The 14,808-nt window shown below is 38.9% G+C and overlaps 1 protein-coding gene across 2 annotated transcripts in view; it reads right to left on the reverse strand.

Annotated features, from left to right (window-relative positions):
- Positions 1–1,660: 1,660 nt before the first annotated feature.
- Positions 1,661–14,808, reverse strand: part of EBF2 (EBF transcription factor 2) — a 150,437-nt gene continuing 137,289 nt past the window's right edge. Inside the window, exons 15-16 of one of the 2 annotated variants that reach the window (XM_052805697.1) lie at positions 14,463–14,630; positions 1,661–5,962 (exon numbers count right to left, since the gene is read on the reverse strand). In XM_052805697.1, coding sequence (XP_052661657.1) covers positions 5,931–5,962; positions 14,463–14,630 — 200 coding nt within the window. In that variant the 3' untranslated portion in view covers positions 1,661–5,930. Of the gene's footprint in view, positions 5,963–14,285; positions 14,360–14,462; positions 14,631–14,808 lie in introns of those variants that run through there. The other variant, XM_052805698.1, reaches the window with a different exon arrangement.

Consider the following 14,808-nt stretch of genomic DNA (forward strand, 5'->3'; position numbering starts at 1 on the left):
CTGAGCTCCTTGGGGCTGGAGGGAGTTTTTGTATGCTTTTTTCAAATTTAGGAGTTAATATTTTTTCTGAAACTCTCTTGCTGGGGTACTTCATGCATCTCCTTCCCTCACTCAGCATTTTATTTGGCATTTGCTCAGGCTACAGGACAGCTCCGAAGGTCAGAGTGATAACATATCACAGGCACATGCTGTGTTTGTACATCATCAAGTCCTTAAAGGAGGTGACAAATCAGTAGTGGAACACAGTAGATCTCCAGGCTTTCATCTGCATGGTAAACTTCCTCGCTTGAATATAACAGTAGGTCACTGTTAAAGACTAAGATTTCAAAGTAACTGTTGGTTTTATCACTAAAACCGTCACTTAATACACTGCTGGGATTTCCTAGGGGAAAAAAAAGCTGAATCAGATTTTAAGTAGAACGGGCCTCTGTTCGAGAGGAGATGAAGGACATTTCACTAGGACAGTGGACAACTTAGGTTCCACTGTTGGGAAGAAGGTCACCTACTAATTGCATGTTATCCCAGAATGAGTAATTGAAGCAGATTACCAGAAAAACCTGTTTTCTTCTTAGCTTTTGGTTGATAGTGCCTCATGTTTTCAGATGCTTTCACTGACATCTGGCACTAGTTTAAACACTGACTCATATTCTGTCTTCTGTTAGTCAAAAAAATGTCAGTAAAAGTGGCTTTCATCATCAAAGAAAATTTTCATTTGTTTGAACCTTTCCAGTGGTTTTCACACAAGAAAATGGAATATTCCTGGTTTAGATAGTCAGTTACCATTTTCCAAGACACTTTTCAGCACTCTTGTTTATTTTTTTCTGATAAAATAAAGCTAATTTACCTTTTTGATCAATGCTCTTACAAAGGGAACCGAAATTCCCCATCTTATATACCCTTGACCGGGGCTTTGGCAGCCAGTGTATCTTAGTCTTTCTGAAGAACAGACAGGATAGAGTGCAAGCGGAGCAAGGCCTCTGCCGCTTGGACTCATTTACTGGTCAGAGCACTGGAGCTGCAAAGAAGAGTATTTACGCAACCCAGTGACTAAAGCGCGCACTCTACTGCAAGAGGGAGTAGATATACTTCAGACTTTTTTTCTCAGGAGCCAACGTGACTCGTATCTGCAGCACGAGCGTCGTCGCTTGCTCAGAGCTGTGCGCAAAGACAGTGCCTAAGACAGGACCAAGGAACAACCCCAAATTTAGTTCAGCAGTTGGAGTCCAAGAAAAGGCCGGTATCAGTCAGTTCAGGTTTGCTTTTTGAGTTTGTGCTTTGACTACTTGTATGCTACTAACAAAAAGGGGAGGTTTCCAAAAAGGAAACTACTGCTATCCTACCTTTTAACTCCTTTCCTTCCCCCAAAGGACTAAACTCTCACAAAGGTGTTGTCCGCTTTGTTAATCAGCTGTAATAAAGGAACGGTCAGAAGAGACCGTTACTCTCTTACATTGTGACTGGCATAATCTCGGTCTGGCTCTACCAAATTGTGGGTCGACATCTTACAGACAAGCATGAAGGCTTGATTTGAAAAACTGTCACGTAGCATATGATTACCCTTTCTTAAAAGTGTTATTGCTGTAACAGTACCTTGAGTGACCCATAGAGATGATAAAGAATAAAGCATATGGAATACTCTGAAATTAAGATAATTCCCCCCCTTGTTTACAGTACAAAAATTTTATTTTTTGTTAGGATAATTTAAAGTTTAAAACTGAAGTAGACATATTCATTTTACAAACAAGATAGTCTTCCATAAGTAGGACCATTAAAAACAGTAAACAAAAAAGCTATCTTTACAAAAGCTCTGTGCATAGCAACTTCATACCGTATATAACTGACAAAGCAAAAAACCAAAAAAACGACCAGCCAACCCCAAACAAACCCCAAAACTATACAGTAGGGAGAAATGAGGCCTTAATTTACAGAAGGGAGAAAATGGTCTTTAAAAACCATGCATATTGGAAGTGTGCAAAGAAATAGGGAGAGTAAGATGCTATACCAAGATAAATAATGAAATAAAACATACTCTTTCAAAGTTATGATAAAATTTGTAGTTACCTATCGCAACACTTTCATCTTTCTAGTGGCAAAAAGGAAAGCTGTTAGGGAATAGTAAACAGCAATAACTAAAAGAGGACAGATTTGTTTTATTACACTGAAAAAATCCTCACACACAAATTTTTACATTACTTTTCCTTTTTGCTGGGTGCTTTGCCACTGCCAAAGTCCTTCTTTCATGGTCAAGGATTTCTGATTGTATTTATTTACACACATTTTTCTTTGTAAAGCTACCAGTAAGTTCTACACTCGTCTTGAGTACGATGATTTCCATGCATGACCAAAATCCATGTTCTAAACCATTCCCATGTTTAATTTTTTTCATTTGTTTGGCTCAAATCAAACCAGAAGTAGTCATTTTCCATGTTTACATCAACATAGGCAGCTACACTTGTTTCTCTTCCTGTAAGTACTTGAAGTAGCTTTCTAGGGAGGTTCTCTTTTTTTTTCATTTGGACTCACGGCTCTCCCACTTGAGCAACTGGATGGAGCTAATAAAAATAACTGAAGGGTGAAAGGAATGTTGAACGTTTCAGAACCTTTCCTTTTTTTAGCCAGCCTGCCATTTTTTTTCCCCCTGAATCCTCGCGAGACTTCAGTGATCTTTTTTATGTGCCTATGCTGACTAAGCAATAATAAAAAAAGAAGAGTGGACAATTAACAGAATAGCTTTTTCCATGAACTGTTTCAGGTTTTTTATTGGAAACCTTCCTGACTGAGATTTTTGTAATGAAAAGCTTATTTGTTAAAAAATGTGAGAGGAATTAAGGTAGCAAGCTGCTGCTCTTCAGCATGTGGTCTAGAAATTCCTATCTATCTGGAATATTTGCTGGGCATAGAATTTTGAGTCTAAGAGAGATGACAGAATTTTAAAAGTAGCCTCTACAGAGAAGGGTGGAGGAAAAAAATCCACCATCTTTATGCTTTGGAGCTGTTTGGGGTTTTTTAGTAGGTCAAAATGGGGGAAGGTAGATGATGTATCAGAAATGAGCCTGGTCCATCAAGGTATTTTTTTGAAATCTAGGACTCAGTGTAGTATTCGCTGAAATTTATGGAAGTTTTAATCCCAATTCTAATAATCCTTAATCTATTTTTTTCCTGTATGCATGCAGAATTCCAAACATGAATTTGGACCTCCCACTCTCAGCCTGCTGGTACCTATGAATATATGAAATAATTGTTTTTTGGGGTTTTGTTCTGAATATCAGTGATGAGGTTTAGACAGCGTGCCCTGTTGTGTTATCAAAGGTGAACGTACAGCAGAACACAGTTACAACTCCAGACTTCCTAACACCTGTGATTCTTTCCTATTTCAGAGATCCCTTGGCTTCAAGGCTCGTTGCCTCGCTGACCTCCAGTGATTGCTACTTCCTTGATGGCATGAAGGGCGTGCAGAGAACCTGCGGTGTCAATGAACTTGCAACCATAATTAACAGTGAGTTATTTTATTTCATCTTTTCTGGAATGTAGACACTTCTAGTAACCTGACCGTAAGACACTGACTCACTATATTGATGCTTCTTAAAAACACATTATTCTCACCAAATCTCTCTTTAAAGTTGCTTCTAATTGCCATTTTTGCTGATAAGATAAATTGGGCCTTGACTTTTAGAAGACAGTAAACCCCCTCCACCTTTTAAAAACTGAACCCATTAGCATTGGAAATGCACGTAATGAAGCCCCTACCGAAACCAGGAGTAGTACAAAGCAGCTTCCCAACAAGTGCATCATCTTGAAGAATGACAGGAGTAGCCCAGTTTCATTGTCTTTCCAGTCCCCTGGCTTCTCTGCTGTGCTGCGTTCTGGTTAAGAAATGCATCCTGTAAATCTCCATGTTTACTAAATACGTTTCTCTCCTAAGCTGAACTGTACGCTACACTGAAAACTGACCTTGAGGGAGGACCTGCTCTCACGCAGTCTGCACCAGAATTAGGCTCACAGGCAGTCAGCTTTCCTGCACTGGGCTATCGAAGGGAATGATTTTACATGTTTGCAAAACGCACTCCTATGCCAAAAGCTTGTCCATTAGGTGAGGGTTTCTCAAGTCATACACCACACACACCACCGAGCCTCTTAGTCACTAATCGTTGCAGCTGGATTTGAACCATGGATCTAGATAGAGGCTTTCTAGTCTATTACTAATCCAAATGAGCTCCAGATTACCTCAGCCATGCAAGTTGTCACAGTTGTTCACCATCCTGAGTCCAGTACTGAATTGAACATCTTCTATCATATATAAGGATTACCAAGAACACTATTTTACTTACCCATCGATAAAACTACTGGGCAAATGGACAAGTACAGTTTCAGGGGCCATATATTAAGGGTTTATTTATTAACATAACGATGTTATCGTAGGAACAGCTATTCATGCAGCTATGAATTGTGTGTATTTTAGTGGGGTGTAAGTAGTGTAGCTGATTTTTTTTTCCTCTAAAAATGGCTTTCCAACAGTCAAATTCTTTTGAGTGGTCTCTGGTTTAGTCACATAACTGATGATTTTTTTTATCAGACTTGTTCTCACCTTCCAATTTTAGGAGAGGAGATGCAAAGGAGAACTAAACTTTTTTTACACTAAAATGCAGAAAAATTCAAAGCAATTTATTACTTCTATGAACTTCAATATATAAATGGAAAATACTTACCATTTTTAATGACTCAGAATAAAAGTGCATAAATTATTCAAATACATATTTACCCTTTATAAATGCACCCTTAATATGAAGTATAACTGAACTTAAGGTGTTCTAACTACATGGAAAAACAATATGTTGGAGAACCCCTTCCCTCCTAATTCATACATTGAATCTATAAAATAAACTCAGTACCTCATGAAAAATCCAACTCGTTCAAATCCCTAAGTGCCACTCATTTGCCAGTAGGGTCTTTGAAACTTACCAGTTAATCTTAGTACCTGAATATTTTAATTGAAACAAAAAATGGAAGGGGGAAAGTTGAGGAGGATGAAAATTCTTACGTGAATTAGTGACCTGTATACCACAACGTATGTAAAAGTTTCTGATGATTTTGCTAATCAGAAAGAATCCTATACATCCTTGCACATGAATTCAGTAAGAGGGAAGAAGTGAGGAGCAATTGCAGCAGTAATAATATATCTCAAACTTATCACTACATTTTTGCATCATTTTTCTTCATTGTACAACTGGAGGAAAAAATCCAAAAAAGGGTTTAATTTCTACCTCTACATACAATAAGTTACAAGTTTATTTATTTAAATAATTGTAAAACATCTTACATTTTTTAAAGAGGTTAAACTATAAGCAAATACACACATACACCAAAGTTCCATCATTCATGTCAGTTTGTCCTAGAAATTCTTTCATGCTGGTACCCTGTTTTGTTGAATTTTTTTCTGCATAAACTAAATCGATATCTGAAAGGCTCCATAGAAAATAGAAACTTCAACTTTTTTCCCCTACAAAGTAAAACAAATTGTATCCAAAATATCAAGCTTGAATCATTTTGCCAATTCCTTTCTCCTTTTAATATTTTACAAATCTTAGGAAGGTTTCGTGTCTTTCAAGAAAGACTTTGCATTTCTGATTCCATTCTGCCAACTGTTGTTCATCCTGGCTCTTGGCTGATTCTTCATTCACAATGTTTTAGGAGTTGACGTGGTTGTGTCAGAAATATGAAACAGGTAAAAGATGCAGACTTCTATCTTGTCCAATCCATAAAAAATGTTCCTTTATTTTTTTTCCTGGGCCTGGCTTTCCCCCAAAAAAGAGCTTGTAGTGCTATTTTTTTCTTTTTAGTGGTCCATCACAATAAGTAGTTTTGTGCTGTAAAAGAAAAACGAAAAAAAGAGGAAAAAAGGGAAGAGGGAGAGGAGCAAAGCTGCCTCTTCCTTACATCGGGGGAACGACAAGACCAGTCATGGCTGAAAAAGAAAATTGACAAAGATGAAATTCTGGCAAATTTTTATGGAACAAAATATATTTGAGCCCTTCACCCTTTTGTGAGCAGTCATGTAATGCAGCAATGGCCTTATTTGCAGGTTAAACTAGACCTTCGGTTTCTTTTAATGTTTTTATGCTTTAGTGAGAACTAAAATGGTGAGACTGACAATGACAATGGACAATGTGCTATTTCATAGTAAATTCACCAAAAGCCAAGGCCTATTGTGGTTTTAAATGGGTAAAGGAGATAGAGGATTAATTCAAGTGTCAGTATATGAATTTTCAGAAACGCCTAACCATTTTTGGGTGCTTATCTCCTGAGAGATGTCCTTGGAGATGGACATTGCTCAGAACTGTCCCCCAAAAATTCAGACTTCTCATCCTTTCTCAAGTTGAACACTCAAAATCATTCTTGAAAACCAGAATCGAGCAGGGTCATCTTCTGCTTCCTGCTCATTTGCTTGCAGAATGGGTTATGTTGTGAGCGAGGAAAGATGTGAAAGCAAATGGGGATTCGCCCATGCGCTGCTTACAGGACCTAGCCAGAGACTTACAAGTCCCGATTCACTGGACAATGACCAGAGCTAGGGTCTGCTAATTTAGTTTCAGTGGAAATAATGGACCAGCCTCTCTTTCTCGCTTGGTTTACCCCGTATGTCTGAATCACTGTAGTCTTACCTGGCACATTCCCAGAACACTGGGCTTATGTAAATTATTTATTAGTCACTCTCACTGCCTTTAATTGCAGCTATATTCTTCATAACTGACAACATCAACATTTGAAGCTGCCTGGAACTGGTGCTGTTCCCAAAGGTTTTGAGGGGTAAGTTAAGTTTATATGTATTTATATAACAAATGAGTGAGTCATATTTTCAAAGGGGCCTCAGTGCAGTGCAAGGTCCTAATCCTGCAAAGATTTATGTTCACTGAAATTTGTGGGATTATTCATGTGTTTAAAGCCCTGTCCTCTGAGAATTAATTTCACCCTTACGTTCATAGTGTTTAAAAAAATGCTTAGGGCAAGATCATCAGCTAACATGACTCTTTTATTGGAGCTGTGTTGATTTTAAACAACTGTGGATATGGTCTATGATTTAATACAATAGGAAAATAAATATTTTCATATTTTGTTACTGACTAGGGCTAGAAGTCCCTGCCAATTTTGGCAGATAGCTGAAAGAGAAAGTGAAACCGAACAGCCTTAAGTCAGATATCAGCTTTTTTTAATTGCTTAGGAATTTGCTATTATTTTTCAAACAGGCAATTTACATAACCGTAAATAAAGTAGGTAAATATTTGTATGCCTGTTTTCGGGGGGGAGAGGGGTGCATTAGAAGAGAGATTTTCTGATAACACTAAGGAGGCTGCTCCTTTCCTTCTCCTCCCCCCCAAAACCAAAAAATGATCCTAATGGTAGTGTCCCAGCCTGACACTGGAGAGCCTTCGCCCTGCGTATTAAGAACATGCCTGCCCCTCTGTCCTCTAGAAAAGAAAACTTGATTTCAGTCTCGGATTGATGTCCTCCTCCAGATTCTGCTGGGCTGCAGAAGAGGTTAGTGCGTGCCCTCAGCTGCTCGCCGCCGTCCCACAGGTATCCCAATGGAGCAGTCTGTGTGAGCAGTTCCTAATCTGCTTCAGGCAAAATCATCCAGGTTAGCTCAAAGAATTTAAATTGTTTGTCTAAGGTAACCTGGCTGGGTCTTTTGCCTGAAGCAAATAAAGGAACACTTACACAGACGGTGCCTGGCCGGTCCGCATCTGCGGTAGTCTTTTCTCCCGGCATAGCCAGAGTCAGACTCTGTCTGTGACTGTTTAGATTGTCTGTGCAGAGGCAGCAGACCCTGGTAGAGCTAGCATGGTTTAATTTGAGACATGAAGGGTCTGTTGCCAGTGTAGTTTAAACTCTGTTCCCAAGGGGCATAGGCCATATTGGCATAAATGTTTTTTCTGAGGCTATTGTTGTCAACATTATTTTCATTTTTTTTAATCAAGGAAAACTTCTTCCAGCAGATCAAAGCAAAGACCAAGCCTGAGTTTCTGCCATATCTCTTCAAAAATATTTTAAGAATACTTGTAGATGCGGCATTTTGGGAAGCTCCTTAAATTTAAGAGGAAGTACGTTTGTAGTGTATAATTAAAGAAAGATATTATGTTATCCAGCAACAGCAAAACTGCCATCTGCAATCAGGAGGAGTATGTTACTAACCCAGGGGTTCTGGTGATCCCTCTTTTGCCTCCCTTCCTCCCCTACTGAGCAAGTAGCAAGTCCCTGCTTTCCTCTCCTTACTTTCACAGCCCCCCCTCCCCGCTGACCCCAAGTCTGTTTTGTCATTCCAGGTTGTAAACGCGTGCTCCAGAGCAGAGATACTCCTCAGAGTTGTTAGGATGGAACCTGCCAGTGGACAAATTCAGGTAAAACTATAATATAACATAGAAAGCTCAAGCAAAGCCTAATTGTTTCACTGGCATTTCATCCTAATGTTGCAACTTCACCTCCTTCTGCAACAAAGAACAAGCAGGTTGAGGAATACTGGCCGGAATTCTCACCTGTTTTTCCACAGCTCATCTAAACGGCTTTATGCAGTGGTTCTCTCTCTTTTTACATACCCTCGTCTGTCCATTTCCACCCCACCTCCACACCCCTTTGGGGCTGCACTGTCAAAAGCCTATTCCCAGCCTGTATCGCTTTTTATTGAATGTTTGTGAGGTTTGGATTAAGGTCTTACACTGCTAGCAAAGCTGTAATTATTTTTGCCTGTATTACTATATATTGAATCGATGTAACTTTTCAATAAAGGTGGTTCAATGCAGGACACTCCCTGATGAGTTGGGAATATAGAAACCACAGTCATTATCCCAGAGGGTCTTTTTTTTTTTTCTTGGAGGGAAATGGAAAAAGAATTAGAGATGAGCCTTATTGTATTAACCTTGACAGCTTGCAATTATCAACTGAAACACTTGATTAAAATTGTCACAAGGTTGGAGAATTTTTTTATAAATAAATAATCAAACACGGATAGTACCCAGATGCTATGGTGATAGGCACCTTTAATGGGAGTAATTAATAATGATCATAAGCCTAGTGTATACAAGTGGCCCCTGAATACGCGGTCCTGCTTTGTAGTGGAAAAGAACTCTCTGCAATTCAAACAGCCATTTGGTAAGAACTGGGAAGGGGCTTAGTGCTGTATAAATGTACACGTGTGTGCACACACACTGACATAGTTCTTCAGGTATCTCAGGTGCTTTGTTGGTGTCTAAATTATGACCCAGTTTAAAAACTATGCTTTCTAGAGAAGACAGGTGTTGAGCATTTTCAATTATTGTCATGTAAAATGTCTTGTACTGTCATCTGGTTTTCCTCTTTTGCCACTAAGTTTCCAGCAAACTCCAATCTTACAGTTCCACAGCTCTTCAAAGAGGTGAACAAAGTGCTCCAGTAGTGCTACTCTGCGCATCTTAAATGAATGTTCCTACCCTCCAATGCCAGAAACATCTCTATGCAGGAGCTGTCCTCTATAGAAAGGTAGGTTTGCACGTCACGAGCCACCGAGCTGTTTATAGCAGAGCTAGCTTTGTGTAATTTGGCCTAATAAAAGGTGCAACTTCTACCTGCAGGCTTCACCTTATTGATATCTCTGACTCTCAGCATGGCTACTACTAGAAAATGTGCAGTTTTACTTTCAATATTAAAACCACGGAGATGTTTGTAAAACACAATACACCTATTTATTATCTACCATTTATTATTATGTAACTAAAGAAAAGAAAGGATTTTCAGAGGAAAACACAGCTGGCTTTCATTTAGCAGAAGACATCAGTGGCTTGCATGAAGGGCACCATCATCTTTTATACTAGAATGTAAGTGAACTAAATTACAGCTTCTGTGAAGGATGGTTCCAACTAAGACACTAAAAAATAGCCAAAAGCTTCAAGTTTTTCCTAAAGAATTTCTTTTTATTTTTTCCTCCATAGGAAATTAACACTTCTTTTTTTTGCCCCAGAAATCTTTCTGTATTTAGATGGAAGATTTTCATTCATCCATTTTGTGATCGTCTAACCACAGACAGGTAAGATACTTATAAGTAAGCAGTGTTTTTGTCTCTTCCAGATGAGCTGTGACATATGATGAGCTACTAAAATTAACATCCCATCAAATGAAAGATAAGTAATTAATAGTAACAGGAGATATTTTTGTTTAGTTAAGTGTTGGCAAGAAGTTCTAAATATTTCTTAAGGTTTTCTTTATTTTGAAGCAGTCTGTGCCACTTACATCTCTGCCAGTAAACTGGGGAGAAAAATGTACTTGATCCTTCCAATATATCAAATTTAATCAGACGACAGATATTTTTCATATATATTGACATCATGTATATATCATTTGCAGACTTTGGCATATTTAAATCACTGTCTAGGCTCTGGAATCATTCTGATTCGGACAGAAGCATAGTGCTGAACATTTCTAGCGTGGAAATGGCCCAGTTGTTTTTACCTGGTTAGAATCTCTGTTAAGAGTTATTTTAAAATGCTGCGTTTTAAGTAAGTAAGTGTTGACTGGAGCTAGGCTTCAACATGGAACAGCAGGTCAGGCACTGGACTGGTAACAATCAGGAACCACTGCTTTGTAAATGTGTGAGCCAGCCATTTCATCCGAATCTCACCCCTTAGAAACTTCTCAGAGCAACTATTTTTCTCATTACCTGTTTGTACAGCCTTTTAATGCGAGGGGACTGGAATCCCCAGTGCTGTTGACACCCCTAACTTTGTCAAGACAAGATACTAATAATTAGGGTCTTCAACTCAAATACCTGTATTTCTTTTAGGGAATAGTGCAGATGTCCCCTTTGCTAAATTGAGGCTGTTCCTAAGGGTATCAGACTTCAATACCTTTTGGATTGGCTAGGATCCTGATGGTTAATGGAACATCTGACCTTCTGGGGCTTGCCTGCTATTCCTTGTAACTGAGCTTGCATTTTTATGTTGAGATGTGCTGAGCTGGCCAAAGGTAATCTGGGCAGTCAGCGGTCCATGCTGTTCCAGCAGTTTCCAATTTGCTTGCTTTTCCCATCAGCTGCCTTCCATCTGAGATGAGTTGATTAGGCATTTGTGTACTTATCATGCCGTGTTGCGTCACGTCACATTATATCTTCCCAGGGCCTTTTTTAAACTGCCTTGACATATGACATGAATGGAGCACACAATTGTTCTGATCAGGATCACCTGCTCTCAATTTGGAGAGCATATAGAAGTGAGCAGTGTCCAGTATGGATTGCTGCTTGTTCTCTACCTATCATGTCCTGTTACACTGTAAGAATATATAGCAGATGGCAGGTGAAAGAGGTAAGCAAGAACACATGGCACAGGGGGTTATCTGAGGGTATTCCACATGTCTTGGCTGTGTTGTGCAGCCCAAAGCTGAAAGCCAGTAGATAGATATGCAAGTTTCATGCTTAGCTAATACTTTTGAGTTACAATATATTTTGTACCAGCTGTCGTACTGTCTCCAGCAGCTTTTAAGCACCACCAAGACTTGCCTCCCAAAATACATTTTTGGAAAAAAATTTCCAGCGGTACAGTAAACTGCCCGGAATAATGGGAATGCTAACCTGAGGATGATGTTTGTACAGCTCCTTCTGTTTAGACTAGTTTTGATGTAGGCTTAAACACTGCTGTGGTTAATATATGTGGAATCTATATTCTAGATTTTCATTGCTACTTGTAAGTAGAGTGGCATGCCCTGAGGTGCTGGTAGTATATCTGATATTCTCATTGCAACAGGATGCAGTAAATAGGATGGAGACTGTATCACCAGGAAACTTTTGCCTTTGAACAAAAGATGTAGCCAACGTACCTTGCAAACATTACATTAAAGCTCAAAAAATTCCCCATTGAGGAGATGTTTTCCCCATATTATGGGTGGGGAAATAGAGAGGTAACATCAAAACATTTGCCTGATGCACTTTGGGAAGGAGCCTGCACGTACTTACTGCTTGCTCTGTGCTTGTGCTATTCTATCTCCATCAGTATTTACTGATGCCTAATTTGATAAGTAAGTAAATAAATAAATAAATTACATTACCGGCACATCTATTCTTAGTTTATAGCACAGGGCAATGGCATAGCAGAGGAGATTAACAATCTCCCATTGCTGCAGCACGGTAAGTCCGGTCAAGAAGCCTCTTTGGGACCCTCCTGTTGACTTTCTGGCCACATCTGTCTGTCAGCACTGTGGGAACGTTAATTTGGATATCAGGCTGTGTGTTTCTGGATCCTTTCCAAAGCATGTGCTGCCCAGCTTGCATCAATTTAAATATTTCAGTTGGAAAGAAGAATTTGCATCTATGGCTGATATAGTTAAATAGTTACAAAGACCTGGCATAACAAACCTTGGGCAGACGTGTTCGACTCTGCGAAGCAACTACTGCCTTTGCCGTGAGTCACATCTGTTGTTGCTTGTTGTTGCAGTCTGACTGACAAGTCCTGATGTACTAGGTACTGTATCTGCTGAAAACTTATTTAAATAACAGTTGTAGCATATTACTATATTTATGTATCAGGGTGTTGATGTACAAGGAGATATCCCACAAAGAAAGGGATATGGTTAATAACTTTTGTATCGGTTTATCCATGCCAAAGTCTCTGCATCTCTACATGCATAAGCTATTTCAGTACGTAATCATAACCTTAACTGACAGATTAATCCTGAACACCTCAGGAGTGGACTTTTGTCAGTAAAAAAGCATGGATGCGAGGACTGGGTTTTTAGCTTTGAGATTTTATGTTATACTTTACTATTAAAGTTCCATTTTTAGAATCTCTTACTGATTACTACTTTATAGATTGGATAAAATAGGTTGCAAACACTACATGGCATGAATGGCACTAAATGGTCTCTAGTACTTCACCTGTTTACAAGCAGAGTCTTGAGCAGACCAGACAGACATGGTAGGTTAAGGAAAAGTATTAACTTAAATAATCTGTCCTTTTTCTGTCTCCCAGAAACAATCTTTGTGGTTTTCTTACTGAACCAATTTGTGGTAACTTCTTAACAATTAGGCCTTTTCAACATAGCAGTTAGTTAGACAAGTTTAACTTTAAAGCAGACTTAAATCTGTTCTGAATGCACTGATGTGTCTTTAGATTATAGCACTCTCCAACTGGCTTAAGCTAAACAAGCAAACTATTCCTAAATTGATAGGCCTTCCTAGTTAAATGTTTAACTACGTCTGTTTAAAATTACATTACCTTGGAACAGTTTGCTATAATATATTCCTTCATCAGCTGATACAAAGAACACCACCCTTCCTCCCCGCCACACCAAAAAAAAAAAAAAAAAGGAGGAAAACTTTAACTGCAGACCAGGTAGGGATGATGACTTTAGACACCATGATCATACAAACCATTAACAAAGATAAACCCATTTCTAAACAGTTTAGATAAATAGCTACAACTGTTGGGCCAAAAAACTGTCTATACATATAGTTCTAAAAATTGCTTCAAATTCTTCTTTTCATCTTCTTTAAACAGAGTGGAAAAGAAATTATATTCCCTGTCAACATGACACCTGTGCATTGACATGGGTAGATCAATGTCTTTCATTAACAGGGCGAAGATGATCTTAGAGAAGCACAGAGTTTCATGTAATTGAGGCAGGGGAAGAAGCTGTTTCAGAATTCTATTCATTTAGCTTTTAAAAATGTAATTGTTTTTGTTCAACACACTTAGAATTTCCTTATTATATAAAATAATCACAGTTTATGTAAGTCCCTGTGGCCTAGCTAAGGATTTATAATGCATCCAAATCAACAGGTGTGGTTTGTAGGGCTCATTTTAGAATTACCACTGGCTCTTGGCATGGCTGAATTCCCAGAGTTGTGTTTTCTGTGGTATCTCTAGTGAAGTCTGAAGGAGCCAGATGACTTCTCAGGCCCTATAAAGGCTTTTTTTTATGGAGACTTGGAGCGTATTTATGTGCCGTATGCCCCCCCACAGCCTGTTAAAAGAAAGAATTTAGTACAGGTTTCCATTCTTATCTCAGTATTCACATTTGTTTTGCAGATCACCTTTAAAAAGGCTGTAAATGTACTATAGGGCTCAATTCCCGGTATGAGCCTAAACCTTGCAGCAGGTTTCAAGACATTGGCTGTTATGTAGAGAGCTGTGTATTAACTCTGCAGGGCAGACGTTTGTTTTACAAGTCCCTGAAGCCTAAGGAGAAGTCATTCCTCACAAAAGAGCTGGTATTGAAAATGCAGTGTGGGTCAAATCCTTCTTCGTATAAATGAGTGTCTGTCCTCTGTTGTTTTAAAACCAAATAGACAAATCTTGGAGCATTGCTTTAATCCAGTTGGATTGGGTCAGATTGTCACCACTGAGTCCTGTAATATCAGTGTAATGGTATTCAAATGATTACTGTGTTTACCCAGACTAACACAGTGTGCTTTACATGTGCAGGCTGAATATTAATTGTACATTTCTTACCTCTAAACCCATTTCCATTGCCACTAGAGCAGGCAGGAGAAGGAGACCCTTGGGGTCTGATGACAGGAGCAAAGGCACTCTTCTGTTTGACAGCAGGAAAGACGGAAGAGGAGAATGGAAGGATGGAAGAAGTGCTGGAGGAGCCAACTGTTGGACTTGAAGACATTACTGCAAAAGAAAAAAGTGAATCCTCATCAGAGATGCAATTACAGAAGTTTGGTAAAACTTAAAACATCCACCTGCTGATTACTCACTTCTTAAAGAAGATCTCATTTTCACCTTGACTTGGCCGTTTACAGTAAGTCTAAAGTAGAGAGGTAGTTATATTGAATAGTTCAGAAAAGAG

This window comes from Harpia harpyja, chromosome 13 (assembly GCF_026419915.1).
Source record: "Harpia harpyja isolate bHarHar1 chromosome 13, bHarHar1 primary haplotype, whole genome shotgun sequence".
NCBI lineage: Eukaryota > Metazoa > Chordata > Aves > Accipitriformes > Accipitridae > Harpia > Harpia harpyja.